General features: G+C 42.9%; 1 protein-coding gene across 1 annotated transcript; it reads right to left on the bottom strand.

The window, feature by feature from the left end:
• Positions 1-8,175: 8,175 nt before the first annotated feature.
• On the bottom strand, positions 8,176-17,524 carry LOC106570128 (uncharacterized). Its single transcript, XM_014142162.3, has 6 exons — positions 17,298-17,524; positions 16,882-16,945; positions 16,475-16,628; positions 12,668-12,955; positions 12,203-12,359; positions 8,176-8,808 (listed from the first exon to the last, which is right to left on the bottom strand). Exons 2-6 carry the CDS (start codon positions 16,922-16,924, stop codon positions 8,638-8,640), a joined length of 813 nt encoding a protein of 270 aa, XP_013997637.1. The 5' UTR covers positions 16,925-16,945; positions 17,298-17,524; the 3' UTR covers positions 8,176-8,637.
• Between the last annotated feature and the right edge of the window lie 3,052 nt (positions 17,525-20,576).

The raw sequence follows: 20,576 nt of genomic DNA, 5'->3' as shown, positions 1-20,576 counted from the left end.
TTAGCAACTTCTCATCCTTGCGCACACATCAAGTCTCCAAAGTGTGTTTTGAGGCTAGATATGAAGGAGATGGAAACAAGGTTGACATTGAGGGGTTCCTGGTGGAGCAAAGGACTGATGGGCAGATTAATACCCCGATGTACTTTAAATGTCAGATTTGCAAACAACTTAATCGTCACTGGTGTCAGTACATTCTTCATCTACAAACGCACACTAATAACAAGCCAAACCTTTGCGAGGTCTGTGGACAACGGTATGATCAGGTCACTGAATTATGTGTTCATTGTAAAGTTTGTTGCAAATCAAGTGGAGAGGAGAGGGCATGCATTTCGTCCTTGTCACAGGTCTGGTATGAACCCCAATCTCTGCAGAATCAGACGCCTGAGCCTGAAATGTATTCTCTGTACAATGATAATCAGGAGATGTTATCTACGGATGACCAGCATCCCCAATGTAAGGAGCCTGAGTCTCTGCCACCTCCGGAAACTATGGAGGAGTATTCCTCAGATGTGCTTCCACAAAACCCCAAACCTGCTTGCCAGACCCCAGACCCCAGACCCCAACCTTCTCCCTCAAACTCCATGTGTGCAAGTCCTGCTCTATCTTCCCCTTCTGTAATGAGCTGTAATTCCGTACGTGTGGTTCAACAGCCTGCAGGTGTTCGCTCTTGTTTACAGACCTATGCCCCTTGTGACAGGTATTCATGTGGACAATGTGGAAAATCCTTTAACCAGTGGAACAAGCTCTGGTTGCATCAGGGACTACACCGAGAAAAACACTGTCGCTTTTCATGCACTCAGTGCAATTTAGAGTTTCGCTTCTTTGGCTCCTATAGGGAGCACATGCAGGAACATGCAGCACAGAGACCATATGCTTGTCCATTATGTCCCAAAACCTATGTCATTGAAGAAGACTTAAATACCCATCTGTGTGAAAATCACCAGCCGCGTGAAAGCCTGAAATGTGACACGTGTGGAAAGGAGTTCACCGGTTTCAGAAACTTGGAGAAACATCGTCTTTTACACAGAGGTGCTAGCTCGCACTACTGTCTCCCTTGCATGCTCCCATTTCCTAGTAACCAAGCCTTACAGAATCACTTGAAGGCTCACGAAGCCCGCCCTGTTATCCCTCTCCCTGAAGGGCCATTGGAACCACTTCTATTTCTATATCGCTGTGGAAAATGTAATGCCAGATTTACAACCACAGACTTGCTCCAAGCCCATCAGGTTTGCCATCTTATTGGGGGGAAGAAAGCATATAGCAGCGGTTCAGCTAATTATGTTTCTGCATCCCTTACCTCCAAGCTTTCAAACAAGCCAAGACACAGAGTCACGCTGCTATCCCCTCAGACAATACCAATTCCTCTGTCAAAGAAAAGGAACATGTATAGGTATCCTAACCCTGATCGTCTGTATGTCGTCCCTAAAATATCCTCACAGCCATCAGTAATTATTTCAGACACAGAAGAAGAGCCTCAAGAGATTCTAAACATTAGCTTATCTTCAGTCTACGACTCACCCTGTAACAATGTGTCCCTTGAACATGAAGGGCAAATCAGCCCTAGCAATGATTGTGAGGCAAGCAACTCCGATTTACCTCAGCCCTCATACCCCTTATGTGTTCTTATTGATGAACCTACTCAATGTACACCAAAGCCCCAAACAGACACCACACACATGCCGACACGTGAACCACCCTCACCCTGTCCCCTGGATAAAGGTCCTCAGAATGAACCACCCCAGATACGAGACAAGTCTAAGGGTGATCATGATGCTTTCTTTAGAGCCTCAACAGTTGTGATTCCAAGGGGCAAAAAGTGGGGGTGTGATGCCTTTGAGTGTGCTGATTGTTGGGTAACATTTAGCGACGTCTCAGAGCTACATGAGCATTACATACATCATGCCAGGGGGGTGAAGTGAAAGTCAAAAGATATTTTCACAATTCCACTATTGTATATAATTGTTTTTGATGGTATTGGTCATTTACATCTGAAGAGTATGATGTCTGTTTCTGAGTTAACCATAGTTGTCTTAATAGCTATAGCAATGGTTAAAGGAATAATCCACGCAAAACGCCTAATTACTATGATTTACATTTGTTAAATTTAGCATTTTGTCGTTATAAGGGAGGAAGCAACATATGAAAATTGTTGAAGAAATCTGTTGGAGCTCTCTCTGGACAGGATTGCTGGCTAGCTACAAAACATAGCTACACATGATAATATCAAAGTCAATATCAGCATGTGAAGTAGCTAGTTAGCTGTAAAATCCCTGAAACACACTGCGCTATCAATTTTAGGACTTACAATCTCACCATGTTCAACCTGGTGGAGATTGTGTCTTGCTCAAAACAGTGCTATGGCAACGCAATGACCCTGCCTACACTGCGAAGGTCGCTTTGCGTGATGGTAGTTAAAGGACATTGATCTGACGGTGCACTTTGAGTTTGAATGAAATATATACTTTGTCATGACGATATAGACTGATGGATGTGTTCTAGACTAGTATGTCAATGTCATCTATTGTCTGATTTGGCAATCTGGAGTGCAGGTAATTGTTTTAAAAGCGTTAGGCAATAACAAACTAGCATATTTCATATCTCCAAAGACAAAAACTTTATCGTGATGACGCGTCACAACACGATTTCGGACCAGAAGTTAAATCATGCCATGGTGAAAATAATCATTGAACAGACTATCACCAAGTGGAGAGGTGTTTCATTCCTTCAGTGGATTATTTGTTTAACGTTGACATGAACTTTTTTTTTCTTAAAAAAAAGACTTATATTTATATTATTTGAATATATCCGGGGAATATGTTTTTCTCCCCCCTCCCCCAAAATTGTACAGTACTACAAAAATGTGCCTTTTGAATAGATTACGAACTTGTCATACTTTGAAACAGTTACTCCAATCTGTCCTGTTTTATTTGTTCACTTTTTGGAAGAGCATTTGGAAAGTACTCCTTTCAGACCCCTTGACTTTTTCCACATTTTGTTACATTACAGCCTTATTCTAAAATGGATTCTATTGTTTTTTTCCCTCAACAATCTACAAACAAAACACCATAATGACAAAGTAAAAGCAGGTTTTTAGAAATTTGAGCAAAGAAAATAAATGTCACATTTACATAAGTATTCAGACCATTTTCAGTGTTTTGTTGAAGCACCTTTGGCAGCAATTACAGCCTTGAGTCTTCTTGGGTATCACGCTACAAGCTTGGCACACCTGTATTTGGGGAGTTTCTCCCATTCTTCTCTAAAGATCCACTCAAGCTCTGTCAGGTTGGATGGGGAGTGTCGCTGCACAGCTATTTTCAGGTCTCTCCAGAGAAGTCCGATAGGGTTCAAGTCCGGGCTCTGGTTGGGCCCCTCAAGTACATTGAGACTTGTCCCGAAGCTGCCCCTGCATTGTCTTGGCTGTGTGCTTAAGGTTGTTGTCCTGTTGGAAGGTGAACCTTCGCCCGATCTGAGGTCCTGAGCGCTCTGGAGCAGGTTTTCATCAAGGATCTCTCTTTTGCTACCCTTCCCCAGATCTGTGCCTCGACATAATCCTGTCTCGGAGCTCTACGGACAATTCCTTCGACCTCATGGCTTGGTTTTTGTTCTGACATGCACTGTCAGCTGTGGGACCTTATATAGACAGGTGTGTGCAAATCATATCCAATCAATTGCATTTACCACAAGTGGACTCCAAGTTGTGGAAACATCTCAAGGAGGATCAATGGAAACAGCTCAATTTCAAGGCTCATAGCAAAGGATTTGAATACTTATGTAAATAAGGTATTTATGTTTTTTATAAATTTGCAAACATTTCTAAACCTGTTTTTGCTTTGTCATTATCGGGTATTGTGTAGATTGACAAGGGGAAAAAAACGATTCCTTTTAGAATAAGGCTGTAACGTAACAACGTCGAAAATGTCAAGGGGTCTGAATACTTTCACAATGCACTGTACATGTTTTTTTTATGTTTAACGTTGTAGATATTGTAACACACTCTAAGGGTGTATTCACATATAGTCCTCTCTAAAATAACCGATATCAGTCCTCTTTAAAGTGAACTGGAGGGTAACAAAATGTAGTTATCTTTCTAGTTACACTTTGAATGAGGACTCAACTCTTTTACCAGTTTACTTCACCTATTTTGTGGACTGAGTCCTCTTTTTTTGCATTCTCATTGCTATGTTTAGAAAAGAACCAACATCTTTTTCCAACATTCACTCAATGCAGGACAAGCCATTCAATCATAATGTGTTATGGGACAACAAAATAATCCATAAAAACGCATGTCAAAAATGTTATAAAATGATTTGCATTTTAATGAGGGAAATAAGTATTTGACCCCTCTGCAAAACATGACTTGGTGGCAAAACCCTTGTTGGCAATCACAGAGGTCAGACGTTTCTTGTAGTTGGCCACCAGGTTTGCACACATCTCAGGAGGGATTTTGTCCCACTCCTCTTTGCAGATCTTCTCCAAGTCATTAAGGTTTTGAGGCTGATGTTTGGCAACTCAAACCTTCAGCTCCCTCCACAGATTTTCTATGGGATTAAGGTCTGGAGACTGGCTAGGCCACTCCAGGACCTTAATGTGCTTCTTCTTGAGCCACTCCTTTGTTGCCTTGGCTGTGTGTTTTGGGTCATTGTCATGCTGGAATACCCATCCACGACCCATTTTCAATGCCCTAGCTGAGGGAAGGAGGTTCTCACCCAAGATTTGACGGTACATGGCCCCGTCCATCGTCCCTTTGATGCGATGAAGTTGTCCTGTCCCCTTAGCAGAAAAACACCCCCAAAGCATAATGTTTCCACCTCCATGTTTGACCGTGGAGATGGTGTTCTTGGGGTCAAAGGCAGCATTTCTCCTCCTCCAAACACAACGAGTTGAGTTGATGTCAAAGAGCTCCATTTTGGTCTCATCTGACCACAACACTTTCACCAGTTGTCCTCTGAGTCATTCAGATGTTCATTGGCAGACTTCATATGGGCATGTATATGTATTCTTGACCAGGGGGACCTTGCGGGCGCTGCAGGATTTCAGTCCTTCACGGCGTAGTGTGTTACCAATTGTTTTCTTGGTGACTATGGTCCCAGCTGCCTTGAGATCATTGAGAAGATCCTCCCGTGTAGTTCTGGGCTGATTCCTCACCGTCCTCATGATCATTGCAACTCCACGAGGTGAGATCTTGCATGGAGCCCCAGGCCGAGGGAGATTGACAGTTTATTCCATTTGCGAATAATCGCACCAAATGTTGTCACCTTCTCACCAAGCTGCTTGGCGATGGTCTTGTAGCCCATTCCAGCCTTGTGTAGGTCTACAATCTTGTCCCTGACATCCTTGGAGAGCTCTTTGGTCTTGGCCATGGTGGAGAGTTTGGAATCTGATTGATTGATTGCTTCTGTGGACAAGTGTCTTTTTTACAGGTAACAAGCTGCGCTTAGGAGCACTCCCTTTAAGAGTGTGCTCCTAATCTCAGCTCGTTACCTGTATAAGAGACACCTGGGAGCCAGAAACCTTTCTGATTGAGAGGGGGTCAAATACTTATTTCCCTCATTAAGATGCAAATCAATTTATAACATTTTTGACATGCGTTTTTCTGGATATTTTTGTTGTTATTCTGTCTCTCACTGTTCAAATAAACCTACCATTAAAATTATAGACTGATCCTCTCTTTGTCAGTGGGCAAACGTACAAAATCAGCAGGGGATCAAATACTTTTTTCCCCCCACTGTACATACTTACATTTTGGAAGTTAATAGATTGCTTTTATGAGACATAGTAACTGTAATCAGAAGATACTATTAACTTGTAAATATTATTGGTAACAGAACAAATAGCAATTGAGTAACTGCAGATTAAATAATGCTGTAATTGAAAATTGTACACCCAATGTAGGCTAGTGCCCCTTTAAGAGCTAGAATAGATTTTATAGGTTGTGATTCTCACCAAATATGTTGTCTTCTCACACTATTCAAACCCCACGATCAATAAACAGCTTATAAAACTCTCTTAGCATATAGAGCACATATTGCAAACAAATAATCTGAACTAAAAACTCCACACATTTTGGAATTTCTGTGCATCCTTGACAATTGCTAGTCAATATCCAAAAACAGCTCATATTTTTGTTTTCTTCCATCTCTCTAGTGGCACTAATGTAAGGGTTTATGGCAGGGGAAACGGTGTTGCTGTAGTCTAGTGTGTTGTGTGGGAATAGTTACAAGCGAACCTGGGGAGCTTTGTGTTTACATTGTCCTAAAAAAGGGAACCGGACCACAGAATTCAAGCAAACCCAACTCAGACCACCTCTCGAGATGGTCTCTGTTCGGTTTGCTTCGAGGGCTCTTTTGAGGGGTTTGAGTTTCTTTGGAGTGTTAACAATGTACAATAAATTAAGCGAACTGCACAGAGTTAACAAATGTGAAAACACCCTAAGTTGTGTCCTTTGGGGTAACGGTTAGATCTGCTTTCCAATCAGTCAATTGTTTGGTAAATGGTGATTACTTACCATTTTTGATTTCTGGAAATGTGAAGTGTGGTTTGTAACACTATTGTAATTAGTCATTTTCAAATGTCAAAGATGTCACTGGACATTCAGTAAACATTACTCATTGAAACTTTAAGCACTGTGTATGTACAGCAAAGCTATTGTCAACACAAAGATGTGATGGAAAGGATTTGTTATATTGATTCTGTACTGATCATTTTCATTCTTTAGATGTCTCATTATCAATGCAAAACTTTTTTACAAGTTTTTATTTACAGTTGTCTTTCAATAAAAGTATCTTGACTTTGACTTTTGTGTTGTTTCCGCTGAAGTTTCTCCACAGTAACTGCGTTTCCATCCACAGTTTTTATGCAAGTAAAGCCATGCCGTATAAAAAATAATGAAGACGGGTGATTGAAACATGACGTGTCGGTACAGACAATTTGTTTGTTCAACATGGTGGGATCTTTTTTTTCGGTACAATTCATTATCCCACAATTGCAGTGGAAACTCATTTTATGGGCAAATATTTATATAATAAACCATCATGTCAAATTAAACTTGGGAGTCACATGATGACATGCTACGTTGTACTACCAGTGCGATGTAGAAAAGCATTAGAGTTTGTAAGCAGATTTAAATAACTGATGAACTTCATGGAGGTCAAGTGATGGACGGTGATGAACTTGATGCACATTTCAAATAAATAGCAAGTGGTTTATTTACACTGAACACAAATATAAACACATGTAGAGTGTTGGTCCCATGTTTCATGAGCTGAAATAAAAGATCCCCGAAATGATCCATACTCACAAAAAGCTTATTTCTGTCAAATTTTGTGCACAAATTTGTTTATATCCCTTTAAGTGAGCATTTCTCCTTTGCCAAGATAATCCATCCACCTGACAAGTGTTGCATATCAAGGAGCTGATTAAACAGTATGGTCATTACACAGGTGCACCTTTTGCTGGGGACAATAAAAGGCCAGTTTTGTCACAACACAAGGCCACAGATGTCTCATGTTTTGAGCATGCGTGAAATTGGCATGCTGACTTTGCTGAATATTTCTGTCTGTAATAAAGCCTTTTGTGGGGAAAACCCATTCTGATTGGCTGGGCCTGGCTTCCCAGTGGGTGCCAAGTGGGAGAGCCTATGCCCTCCCATGCATGGATGAACCACTGCCCAGTCATGTGAAATCCATAGATTAGGGCCTAATGAATTTATTTAAATTGACTGATTTCCTTATATGAGCTGTAACTCAGTAAAATCTTTGAAATTGTTGCATGTTGCATTTATATTTTTGTTCCCAAATACCGGTGCGCCAAGCTTGTAGCGTCATACCCAAGAAGACTTGAGGCTGTAATCATTGGCAAAGGTGCTTCACCAAAGTACTGAGTAAAGGGTCTGAATACAAATGATGTGATCCTTCCTTAACCCATAGGAAGTCCCACCCAGTTCACTACTTCAAGATGGTGAAAGTCCTCAATGGCGCTGCCCATGCTAAAACGGGCTTTTGGGCCCCGAGTCCTTCATATCTGTAATTGAAACCCCTTTGGTGGGAAAATGTGCATGTTTTTTAATGCAGATTTGAGAATATTCACATAAATCTGTTGCCAATTGGATGGAAACCAAACTTATGATGATTATCATGTCATATCTATGATCATAAAATAATAATAACAATTCACAGATTAGTATAGATGTTTTTATCGGATTGACAGACTTTCACCACAGTCACCAATGTATGTTTTTTTATTATTACTTACTTACTCACTCACAAAGCCCTTTATACAATTCCCCTACCACAACTGTTCTGTGCCGCTAATATACATTTTGATGTTAAGCAGTAATGGCTAGAGTGTGCATCTCTGTAAACTTTATCAGCTAGGCCTTGAAAGGGTGCCTTTTGTAGTGGTGGATGACAATGAGTGAGAGAGGATATTAACACAAGTAGATTTGTTTGGTTGATCTTGGGGATCTGTTACAAGTCTGAAAAGCTCTGTGCTCAGCCAAATATGCATTATGTCTTGTTTACGAATAGAGTGACAAACGAAATGGTTTCTTTCCCTTTTTTAACTTGGGTGAAATATGTGACATAGAACATAGTGAGTGAACTAGACCACCACCCTAAGCCTGCATGGTGGTATGTTGATTTACATGGTCTCCATGATGGCCTTAGCCTGATCACGGATTATGAGGCCGTAGGGGTTGAACCAGGTGCGCAGTTCCTCCGTCTTGCCCTCGAGGGTGCTGCGGAGGTTCTCGGTGGTCTTCTCCAGCTGCTCGCGGACCTCCTCAGCCCGGGACTCAAGCTTGTCCTTCACCTGATATAATAAATGCCATTTAGGTGCAGCTAGTTGTAATATACTGCTCAAAGAAATAAAGGGAACACTTAAACAACACAATGTAACTCCAAGTCAATCACACATCTGTGAAATCAAACTGTCCACTTAGGAAGCAACACTGATTGACAATAAATTTCACATACTGTTGTGCAAATGGAATAGAAAACAGGTGGAAATTATAGGCAATTAGCAAGACACCCCCAGTAAAGGAGTGGTTCTGCAGGTGGTAACCCCAGACCACTTCTCAGTTCCTATGCTTCCTGGCTGATGTTTTGGTCACTTTTGAATGCTGGCGGTGCTTTCACTCTAGTGGTAGCATGAGACGGAGTCTACAACCCACGCAAGTGGCTCAGGTAGTGCAGCTCATCCAGGATGGCACATCAATGCGAGCTGTGGCAAGAAGGTTTGCTGTGTCTGTCAGCGTAGTGTCCAGAGCATGGAGGCGCTACCAGGAGACAGGCCAGTACATCAGGAGACGTGGAGGAGGCCGTAGGAGGGCAACAACCCAGCAGCAGGACCGCTACCGCCGCCTTTGTGCAAGGAGGAGCAGGAGGAGCACTGCCAGAACCCTGCAAAATGACCTCCAGCAGGCCACAAATGTGCATGTGTCTGCTCAAACGGTCAGAAACAGACTCCATGAGGGTGGTATGAGGGCCCGACGTCCACAGGTGGGGGTTGTGCTTACAGCCCAACACCGTGCAGGGCGTTTGGCATTTGCCAGAGAACACCAAGATTGGCAAATTCGCCACTGGTGCCCTGTGCTCTTCACTGATGAAAGCAGGTTCACACTGAGCACATGTGACAGACGTGACAGAGTCTGGAGACGCCGTGGAGAACGTTCTGCTGCCTGCAACATCCCCCAGCATGACCGGTTTGGCGGTGGGTTAGTCATGGTGTGGGGTGGCATTTCTTTGGGGGGCCGCACAGCCCTCCATGTGCTCGCCAGAGGTAGCCTGACTGCCATTAGGTACCGAGATGAGATCCTCAGACCCCTTGTGAGACCATATGCTGGTGCGGTTGGCCCTGGGTTCCTCCTAATGCAAGACAATGCTAGACCTCATGTGGCTGGAGTGTGTCAGCAGTTCCTGCAAGAGGAAGGCATTGATGCTATGGACTGGCCCGCCCGTTCCCCAGACCTGAATCCAATTGAGCACATCTGGGACATCATGTCTCGCTCCATCCACCAACGCCACGTTCCACCACAGACTGTCCAGGAGTTGGCGGATGCTTTAGTCCAGGTCTGGGAGGAGATCCCTCAGGAGACCATCCGCCACCTCATCAGGAGCATGCCCAGGCGTTGTAGGGAGGTCATACAGGCACGTGGAGGCCACACACACTACTGAGCCTCATTTTGACTTGTTTTAAGGACATTACATCAAAGTTGGATCAGCCTGTAGTGTGGTTTTCCACTTTAATTTTGAGTGTGACTCCAAATCCAGACCTCCATGGGTTGATAAATTGGATTTCCATTGATTATTTTTGTGTGATTTTGTTGTCAGCACATTCAACTATGTAAAGAAAAAAGTATTTAATAAGATTTTCATTCAGATCTAGGAAGTGTTATTTTAGTGTTCCCTTTATTTTTTTGAGCAGTGTGTAATACAGTGGCAAGAAAAAGTATGTGAACCCTTTGGAATTACCTGGATTTCTGCAGAAATTGGTCATAACATTTGATCTGATCATCTTAGTCACAACAATAGACAGCTTAAACTAATAACACACAAACAATTATACATTTTTATGTCTTTATTCAACACACCGTGTAAACATTCAGTGTAGGGTGGAATAAGTATGTGAACCCTTGGATTTAATAACTGGTTGACCCTCCTTTGGCAGCAATAACCTCCACCAAACGTTTTCTGTAGTTGTGGATCAGACCTGCACAACAGTAAGGAGGAATTTTTGGACCCTTCATCTTTAAACTGTTTCAGTTCAGCAATATTCTTAGGATGTCTGGTGTGAACTGCTCTATTGAGGTCATGCCACAGCATCTCAATCGGGTTGAGGTCAGGACTCCAGAAGGCGACTCCAGAAGGCGTATTTTCTTCTGTTGAAGCCATTCTGTTGTTGATTTACTTCTGTGTTTTGGGTCGTTGTCCTGTTGCATCACCCAACTTCTGTTGAGCTTCAATTGGTGGACAGAAAGCCTTATATTCTCCTGCAAATTGTCTTGCTAAACTTGGGAATACATTTTTCCATCGATGATAGCAAGCTGTCCAGGCCTTTAGGCAGAAAAGCAGCCCCAAATTGTGATGCTCCCTCCACCATACTTTACAGCTGGGATGAGGTTTTGATGTTGGTGTGCTGTGACTTTTTTTCTCCACACATAGTGTTGTGTGTTCCTTCCAAACAACTCAACTTTAGTTTAATCTGTCCACAGAATATTTTGCCAGAGGCGCTGTGGAACATCCAGGTGCTCTTTTGCAAACTTCAGACGTGCAGTGATGTTTTTTTTGGACAGCAGTGGCTTCTCCCGTGGTGTCCTCCCATGAACACCATTATTGTTTACTGTTTTACGTATCGTAGACTCATCAACAGAGATGTTAGCATGTTCCAGAGATTTCTGTACGTTTTTAGCAGACACTCTAGTATTCTTCTTAACCTTATTGAGCATTCTGCACTGTGCTCTAGCAGTCATCTTTGCAGGACGTCCACTCCTAGGGAGAGTAGCAACAGCGCTGAACTTTCTCCATTTATAGACAATTTGTCTTACCATGGACTGATGAACATCAAGGCTTTTAGAGATACTTTTGTAACCCTTTCCAGTCAACAATTCTTAATCTTAGGTCTTCTGAGATCTCTTTTGTTCAAGGCATGGTTCACATCAGGCAATGCTTCTTGTGAATAGCAAACACAAATTTTGTGAGTATTTTTTATAGGGCAAGGCAGCTCTAACCAACATCTCCAATCTCGTCTCATTGATTTGACTCCAGGTTAGCTGACTCCTGACACCAACTAGCTTTTGGAAAAGTCATTAGCCTAGGGGTTCACATACTTTTTCCAACCTACACTGTGAATGTTTAAATTATGTATTCAATATAGACAAGAAAAATACAATAATTATGTATTCAATATAGACAAGAAAAATACAAAAATGTGTGTGTTATTGTTGTGACTAAGGTGTTGTTATTGTTGTGACTAAGGTGAAGATCAGATCAAATTTTATGACAAATTTATGCAGAAATCCAGGTAATTCCAAAGGGTTCACATACTTCTTCTTGCCACTGTATATTCCATGTAGCAGACACTTTTATCCAAAGCGCTTGCAATCATGCATACATTTATTTGTATGGGTAGCCCCAGCGGGAATCAAACCCACGATTATTGGCAATGCAAGCACCTTGCTCCACTTACTGAGCCAGACAGTGCTCACCTTTTCAGCCTGGGTCGTCAGCAGTTTGCTGAGGGTAGCCATCTTATCCTCAGCGCGCTCACGGATCTGGACGTAGTAAGGCTCAAAGCGATCCACCACGGATTTCACACCAGAGGTGGTTCGAGAATGCAGCTCCTCGAAATAGGTGGTCACTTTGCTAAAAAAAGAGTGGAGAGGAAGGAGATGTCAAAGACAGGTACTGTACAAAGTAAGGTAAAGCATTCCATTTCATTAGAACTTGTTTGCAGTTAAATGACTCCCTCTATGTGCATGACTACTTATGTGACAGACAAATAGTATTGAACGTTTTTTAAATCGGTGAACAATACATGATGAATTATGACATAACAGCCAACATTTAGACACAATAAGACAATGCTTTAAATCTAAAGACTTCAATCTAAAGACTTCAATACTTTAATTTATCTAGTCTGGCAAACGGCTCCTGCCTTCTCTCTGTCACACCTGCAGATCTCCTGGGTGTCTTTGCTCAGGCGCTTGTTCAGCTTGCGGCTATAGGTGTTGACCCTGTGACTGACGTCATTGGCATTCTGCTCCAACATGGTCTGGAGTTCCAGGGTGTACACTGTGGTACGGTCTTTAGCTTCAGCCATGTGAGCCTGCAACTTGTTAACGAGGAGCTGCACTTCCTTGCCCAGACGTTCAGCGGTGTCCTTAGCGAGAGGTCCCAGTTTGGTCTTCATATCATCACTGTACATATTCAGCTCAGACATGGTGTCTGTGATCAGGGTACTGGGAGGGAAAACAGACAGGTTTATTAAGACATAGATCATATTAAATTACTATTACTATTTCATTTGTAATGTAACAATGTAAACACCTGCTCTTCCCATGACATACTGACCAGGTGAATCTAACTCAACTCAATATTAGGAAGGTGTTCTTAATGTTTTGTACACTCAGTGGACATTTATCAAATACATCAGAATAGGTGAGTGTTATTCTTTGGACTGGGTGAAAATATACATTTTTAAATGTTTTTTTTATTTTTATTTCAACAGGGAAGACATATTGAGATGTACGTCTCTTTTACAAATGCGCCCTGTATATAGAACCTAAATATACACATGATACCCAAACAATAGAGTACATTCTGAAAGTATTTCACTTTTTCCACATTTTGTTACGTTACAGCCTTATTCTAAGATTGATGAAATTAAATGTTTTCCTCATAAATCTACACACTATACCCCAAAGCAAAAACAGGTTTCTCAAAATTTGAGAAAATGGTGTAAAAATATAAAACCAAGAACCTGATGGTCACTCTGAAAGAGCTCTAGAGTTCCTCTGTGGAGATGGGAGAACCTTCCAGAAGGACAACCATCTCTGCAGTACTCCACCAATCAGGCCTTTATGGTAGTGGCCAGACGGAAGCCACTCCTCAGTAAAAGGCACATGACAGCCTGCTTGGAGTTTGCCAAAAGGCATCTAAAGACTCAGACCATGAGAAACAAGATGCTCTGGTCTGATGAAACCAAGACTAAACTTTGGCCTGAATGCCAAGCATCACTTCTGGAGGAAACCTAGCACCATCCCTACGGTGAAGCATGGTTGTGGCAGCATCATCATGCTGTGGGGATGTTTTTCAGCAGCAGGGACTGGGAGACTAGTCAGAATCGAGGGGAAAGATGAACGGAGCAAAGTACAGAGAGATCCTTGATGAAAACCTGCTCCAGAGCGCTCAGGACCTCAAACTTGGGCGAAGGTTCACCTTCCAACAGGACAACGACCCTAAGCACACAGCCAAGACAACGCAGGAGTGGCTTTGGGACGAGTTTCTGAATGTCCTTGAGTGGCCCAGCCAGAGCCTGGATTTGAACCCGATCGAACATCTCAGGAGAGACCTGAGAATAGCTGTGCAGCAACGCTCCCCAGGCTGAGAGGATCTGCAGAGAAGAATGGGAGAAACTCCCCAAATACAGCTTGTAGCATCATACCCAAGAAGATTCGATGCTGCAATCGCTGCCAAATGTGCTTCAACAAAGCACTGAGTAATGGGTCTGAATACTTATGTAAATGTTACATTGTAATCCATTTAGAATTAGGCTGTAACGTAACAAAATGTGTAAAAAGTCAAGGGGTCTCAATACTTTCTGAATGCACTGTATATGTATACACATTAAAATACAAAAACACAGTAATGGGAAGAACAAATAAAACATTGCAAATCACCCAGAAAAACAGATACATTCCTCCACAAGTAAGTCCCTAATCAATACTTGAAATTGCACGAACGGCACCAGAACATCAAGATGAAATGTATTTAGAATTTTGTTCTAGCAATACGGAGCATTAAATCTAAAAGCAGATTCACCTAGCTCGGTGGAGACCCTAGGAACCTCAAGAGTTAACCAATCCTGTGAACGGGTCAGACAACTCAGGTGACTATACTTCAATAGCAAAGTTATATAAGACAGAAGTTTATGAATTAGGGCCTTGTAAACAAAAAGGGAGTAATGTAGAGATCTATGGGTCTTTAGCGAAGTCCAGCCAACTTTTTGATACAGGATGCAGTGATGAGTATCAAAACTGTCACCTGTAACAAAACAAAGGGCACTACGGTAGACGGCATCCAAAGCTTTAAAAGTAGTAGCAGCTGATAATATCACCTTAATCAAGAACAGATAAAAAGGTTGACTGAATAATCTGCTTCCTACTGCTTAGAGCAAGGCACGATCTGTTTCTGTAGAAAAAGACAACTCTAAATCTTAACTCATCTATATGTTTTTTAAACGTCAAATCCATATCAATCCAAATGCCTAAGTATTGATATGTGGGAACACGTTCGATTTGAGAACCATCTAATGAGTTAACATGTAGTTCATCGGAAACATTCTTACCAAAGTCTGAAAACAACATGTATTTAGTTTTGTCTGTAATAAGCACAAGTTTTAAATCAGTAAGGGATTCCTGCATAGTTATAAAATCTGACTTTAGTTTTGACACAGCCAAATCAACAGTCGGGGCAATAGCATACATAATAGTATCATCTGCATATAGATGAAGTTTAACATTTTTAACAGATTGGCCAATGGTGTTTGTATAAATAGTGGAGAACAGGTCCCAAAATCGCCTCCTGTGGTACACCTTCATGTACAAGAAATTCAGACTTAACCCCATCAATCACGATGGTCTGAGTTCTGTCACTAAGATAACCATGAACAGGTGTCAGTGCTCAGGCCTATCGAGGACAACTTATTCAATAATCATGATGAACAGTATCAAAACCGTTCAACCGGTCCAAAAACAAAGCAGCACATTTCATTTTGTGTCTAAAGATCATTAACAACTAAATTGGTTGCTGTAATAGTGCTATGCTCAGGCCTAAACCCTGATTGATTTACATTCAAAATACATTTCTCAGATAAAAAAAGAGCAAAGTTCTACATTTCCCAAGGATTCAAGAATCATAGCTAGACAAGGAACACTACTATCCCCGCCCAGCACAAGAGCTGATGTCCATACTTTTGTAATATTTCCTGATAATGTTAAATAGAAAATGTGTGTTATTGAGCCAACAATAATGGGCGCTGCACACTTAAGCAGACCGGGATCCAATTTGTCAGCCCCTGTGGATTTCTTGTTGTCTATTGCTAGCAAAGCATCCAGGACTTATTTTTCTGTAAATAGGCTAAAAGAAAAGCTTTGACTATCATTTCTCAGATCATTCAGCAAGTTTCCTCTATCAGCATCATTGTGAATAGGCTTTGAAATAACTTATAAGAGCCTCTTGAAATAAAATGGTGATAAAATGTATCCTTTTTTTCCTGTAATAAGGCCAGTTTCTGATTTAAATTTGTTGTTGCAGAGGAGGAAGTAGAACTCTTCAGGGATTGACAGTTTTCCTGAATTTAGCCAGGTTCCCATTAAAATCCGAAAGAGCGGTTACATAATCATTTAGCCTTTCTGAGAAATGTAGCCTTTCTGATTTGACTTACACAATGATTCCTCAGTTGCTTAAAAGCTTGCCAGTCCGGGCCTAAGCCTGTGTGCCTGACCTTGACCCAAGCATCATCTCTTTTATGAATGACTTATGATAATTCCGGAGTGTACCAGGCATTCGATCTACCTTTAACCCTTAATTTTTTGAAGGGAGCATGATTATCCACAATAGTATTGAAGACATCTGCAAAAAGGCTTGAAGCTAAATGCACATCAGGGAGATATTTCACCATATTTTTTTATGTTTTTGCCAGGATTAATGGCCAACTGTAGGAAAGTAAAGGTAGATTCGCACAGAAATAAACTCACTCCAGTTCACTGCTGAGCTGGGAGGCCCTGATGTTCTTCACCTTCTCATCAGCCTTAGAGTTCAGATCTGTTATGTAGTCCTTAAACTGGTCAATTGTCTTCTCCCAGGGAGTTTGGGGCTCATCCTGCATGGGTAGCACCCATGCATGGCAGCCTATAGTTAAGAGAATGGAGCAATCGATTGATTTAAACCAGTTGGTATTTGTATTGCCCCTGTCAATTATCCTGTTGGGTAATGTTTCAGAAAACAAATGTTTTTCCAGAGCTGATGAAACCCCAATGATTATCTTAGGTAGTATGCATCCCAAATGGCACCCTATTCCGTATTTAGTGCACTACTTTTGACCAGGGTGTATAGGGAATAGGGTGGTATTTGGGACACAAACTCAGTAGAAGTAAAAGGTCACCTGAGAGGACGGCTAGAGCCAGGATTACTGCAACAACCTTCATGGTGATCTGCTGACAATACACCTGTGAACACAATGGAGAATATCTGTTTATACAACAGTAATATACCACTCTGATTCAATGATTTTATAACAATATTATATACAGGATAACTGATTTGTATTCTATACAGGATCACTGATTTATGACAATGATATACAGGACTTTATAAATGCCCTTATTTATGCGCTGGAACTTTCTCAGTTTACAAAAACAAACTGAGCACTACTTACACAACATGGAGTTAATGAATATTAGTAGTATTCACACTTTTTTTGTTTACTGAGGTACGAATAGTATAATTTTCTATATCTTGAAAGTAAAACAACAATGATCAGGTGATTAAAACATAATATATATTAAGTAAATAACTGACCTTAGAGACCCTCTGTGGTGATGTTACCGTAAGTAAACACTGACAGACGCTCACTGAGTATTTATACAACTTTGATTGCTCTGATGCGATCCCATAAATGCAAGGTGAATGGCCAACCTGTGTCCGAAGTTCCCAACACAAAGTGCGTTGTCATTTTTTATTGCTGGATTATAATTTTGTTCCACGTTGCACGATCAAGCTGTTATCACTATCAAACACTCTCAAAAGAACAGACATGATACATACAGGTGATTCACAGCTTAATACGGTCCAGTAAAAGCATCCAATAAAGCCCCTAATACGCTGAGACTTAAAGATGAAACCAAATCCCTTGGTGGGCCTTATCTTTTCAGATCAAGGTAAGGAGACGAGAAAGGAAAGCCAATTGTCAGTATTCATAGTGTTAGGCAATTGGAAAGTGTCCTATCAATGTACTATTCCAAAGGTTTATGTTTAATGACAAGAATGGCAGAGAGCATGCCTGATATCAGCCAGCTTAGATCACACTGATATGATGTAATATTGTTTAGCGGCCTTTGGCCAGCAAGTCGTATGCTGTCATGGTTTATATTGGTCTCCAATACATTGGTCAATGTTTCTTGATTCTGTCTATAACCTGGAATACTTTTGACCTTTGAAGTCATTGTCAGTGTTTCAGACACTAGCACATGGATAGAGTGAGAAGTTATTAGTGAGTCACTAGTGAGTGAGAAGTTATTGCAGTGTTATTACCACTACCATTATTCCCACGCTCTCCTCAATTTACATCAACCATTCTGCCATCAGATTTGCCACCAATGCTCCTTATAGGACACGTCACTGCACTCTATACTCTTCTGTAAACTGGTCATCTCTGTATACACGTCGCAAGACCCACTGGTTGATGCTTATTTATAAAACCCTCTTAGGCCTCACTCCCCCCATCTGAGATATCTACTACAGCCCTCATCCTCCACATACAACACCCGTTCTGCCAGTCACATTCTGTTAAAGGTCCCCAAAGCACACACATCCCTGGGTCTCTCGTCTTTTCAGTTCGCTGCAGCTAGCGACTGGAACGAGTTGCAACAAACACTCAAACTGGACAGTTTTATCTCAATCTCTTCATTCAAAGACTCAATCATGGACACTCTTACTGACAGCTGTGGCTGCTTTGTGTGATGTGTTGTTCTCTCTACCTTCCTGCCCTTTGTGCTGTTGTCTGTGCCCAATAACGTTTGTACCATGTTTTGTGCTGCTACCATGTTGTGCTGGTACCATGTTGTCATGTTGTGTTGCTACCATGCTGTGTTGTCATGTGCTGCTGCCATGCTATGTTGTTGTCTTAGGTCTCTCTTTATGTAGTGTTGTGTTGTCTCTCTTGTCATGATGTGTGTTTTGTCCTATATTTAAATTGTATTTATTTTTAATCCCAGCCCCCGTCCCCGCAAGAGGCCTTTTTCCTTTTCGTAGGCCGTCATTGTAAATAAGAATTTGTTCTTAACTGACTTGCTGTCACAACATCCACAGAAGGTGGCGCCTCTCCTCGGTCGAGCGGCGCTCGGCGGTCGTCGTCGCAGGCCTACTAGCTGCCACCGATCTGTGTTTCAGTGTCTATTAGTTATGTCTGTTTTTTGTTTGCACCTGTTTTGTGTTTGTCATTAGTGGGGGGGTATTTAGTCTGTCTGTGTTTAGCTAGGATTTGTGCGGGATTGTTCGTTGTTACGTGTGGTGTTACTTAAATTATATAGGCATTAGGGTTGCCGGGCTGCGTCCCGTCTGCCTTTTGAGCGGAGCTTCTTTTTGTCATTTTTCCTGACTGTTATGCTCCCAGCCGTATGTGAAAATTACCCGTGGATTTATTAAATTAAGATTGTTCCAACGGACCTCAGTCTCCTGCGCTTGACTCACTCCTTAAACTGTTCATTCCGCTCGTGACAGAATCCCGCACCACTTATGGAGTCAGCAGGGACAGGAACATTGTCAATGGAGGAACAAGTCGGCCAACATGCCAGCCTCCTCCAGCGACTGGGCACGGCCATGGACCAGGTGCTGACCCGATTGGAGAGCTGGGAGCGAGTCGCTCCATCACCCCCACCAGGACCAATTCATCACCCTGCGCCCCTACCAAATCCAACCGAACCCAGTACAAGCGGGATACGGATAATGGCTCCCACGGAGTTTGATGGGACGGCCGCTGGGTGCAAGGGGTTTTTGCTCCAGTTGGACCTGTACCTGGCGACCGTCCGGCCCTCTCCCTCCGATGAAGAGAGGGTGAGCGTCCTCGTCTCGTGCCTCACGGGTAGAGCCCTGGAATGGGCCAACGCCGTCTGGGAGGGCCCAGACTCAGCAAAGGACAACTACCCAGAGTTCGCTCGCCGCTTCCGGGCGGTATTCGATCATCCCCCGGAGGGCAAGGCGGCGGGCGAGCGATTATTTCATCTGAGGCAGGAGACGAGGAGCGCTCAGGACTTTGCGCTGGAGTTCCGGACTCTAGCCGCCGGATCGGGGTGGAATGAGCGGGCCCTGATTGACCACTACAGGTGTAGTCTACGTGAGGACGTCCGCCGGGAACTGGCTTGCCGGGACCATACCATCACTCTGGACCAGTTGATTGATTTGTCCATCAGGCTGGACAACCTGCTAACTGCCCGGGGACGTTCCGATCGGGGCCTATTCATTCCACCTCCCATCCCTCCTGCTCCAACGCCCATGGAGCTTGGAGGGACCGCTGCTAGGAGGACCGGAGGGGGGGGCCTCTCCTGCACCCACTGTGCCCGTAGATGGACACACTGCGGACCGGTGCTGGAGAGGTTCTCCCGGGAACTCAGATGGCAGGCAGAGCACTCCATCGACCCCCCAGGTGAGTCAGCACCAGCCTCACCCAGACCCCCCTGTCGACCACATGTATGTCTCTGTTTTCTTCCCTGGTTTTTCCCCTCACTCCCAGTATAAGGCACTAGTCGATTCAGGCGCAGCTGGGAGTTTCATGGACCGAAGTGTTGCTGATAAGTTAGGGATCCCCCTGGTTAAACTGGACAAACCCTTCCCTGTGCACGCGTTAGATAGTCGACCACTAGGGTCTGGCCAAGTGAGGGAGGAAACAGTGCCACTGGTCATGGTAACGCAGGGGGGTCATGAGGAACGTATCAGCCTGTTCCTTATTGATTCCCAGGCGTTTCCGGTGGTGCTGGGACTTCCCTGGCTAGCCTCTCACAATCCTCTGATTTCATGGGGGCAGAGGGCTCTTAAGGGGTGGTCGAGGGAGTGCTCAGGTAGGTGTATAGGAGTTTCCATCGG

Source organism: Salmo salar, chromosome 14 (assembly GCF_965601325.2).
Source record: "Salmo salar chromosome 14, fSalSal1, whole genome shotgun sequence".
Taxonomy (NCBI): domain Eukaryota; kingdom Metazoa; phylum Chordata; class Actinopteri; order Salmoniformes; family Salmonidae; genus Salmo; species Salmo salar.
The sequence above is the reverse complement of the archived record's forward strand: the minus strand, read 5'-3'. Positions and strand labels throughout refer to the sequence as shown.

Coding starts and splice junctions, on each gene's coding strand:
- LOC106570128 (XM_014142162.3), bottom strand. CDS start 16,924: ATGAAGGTTGTTGCAGTAATCCTGGCTCTAGCCGTCCTCTCAG. Junction 12,360..12,667: donor GACACCCAGGAGATCTGCAG/GTGTGACAGAGA, acceptor CTCTTTTTTTAG/CAAAGTGACCACCTATTTCG. Junction 8,809..12,202: donor TGACGACCCAGGCTGAAAAG/GTGAGCACTGTC, acceptor TTATTATATCAG/GTGAAGGACAAGCTTGAGTC.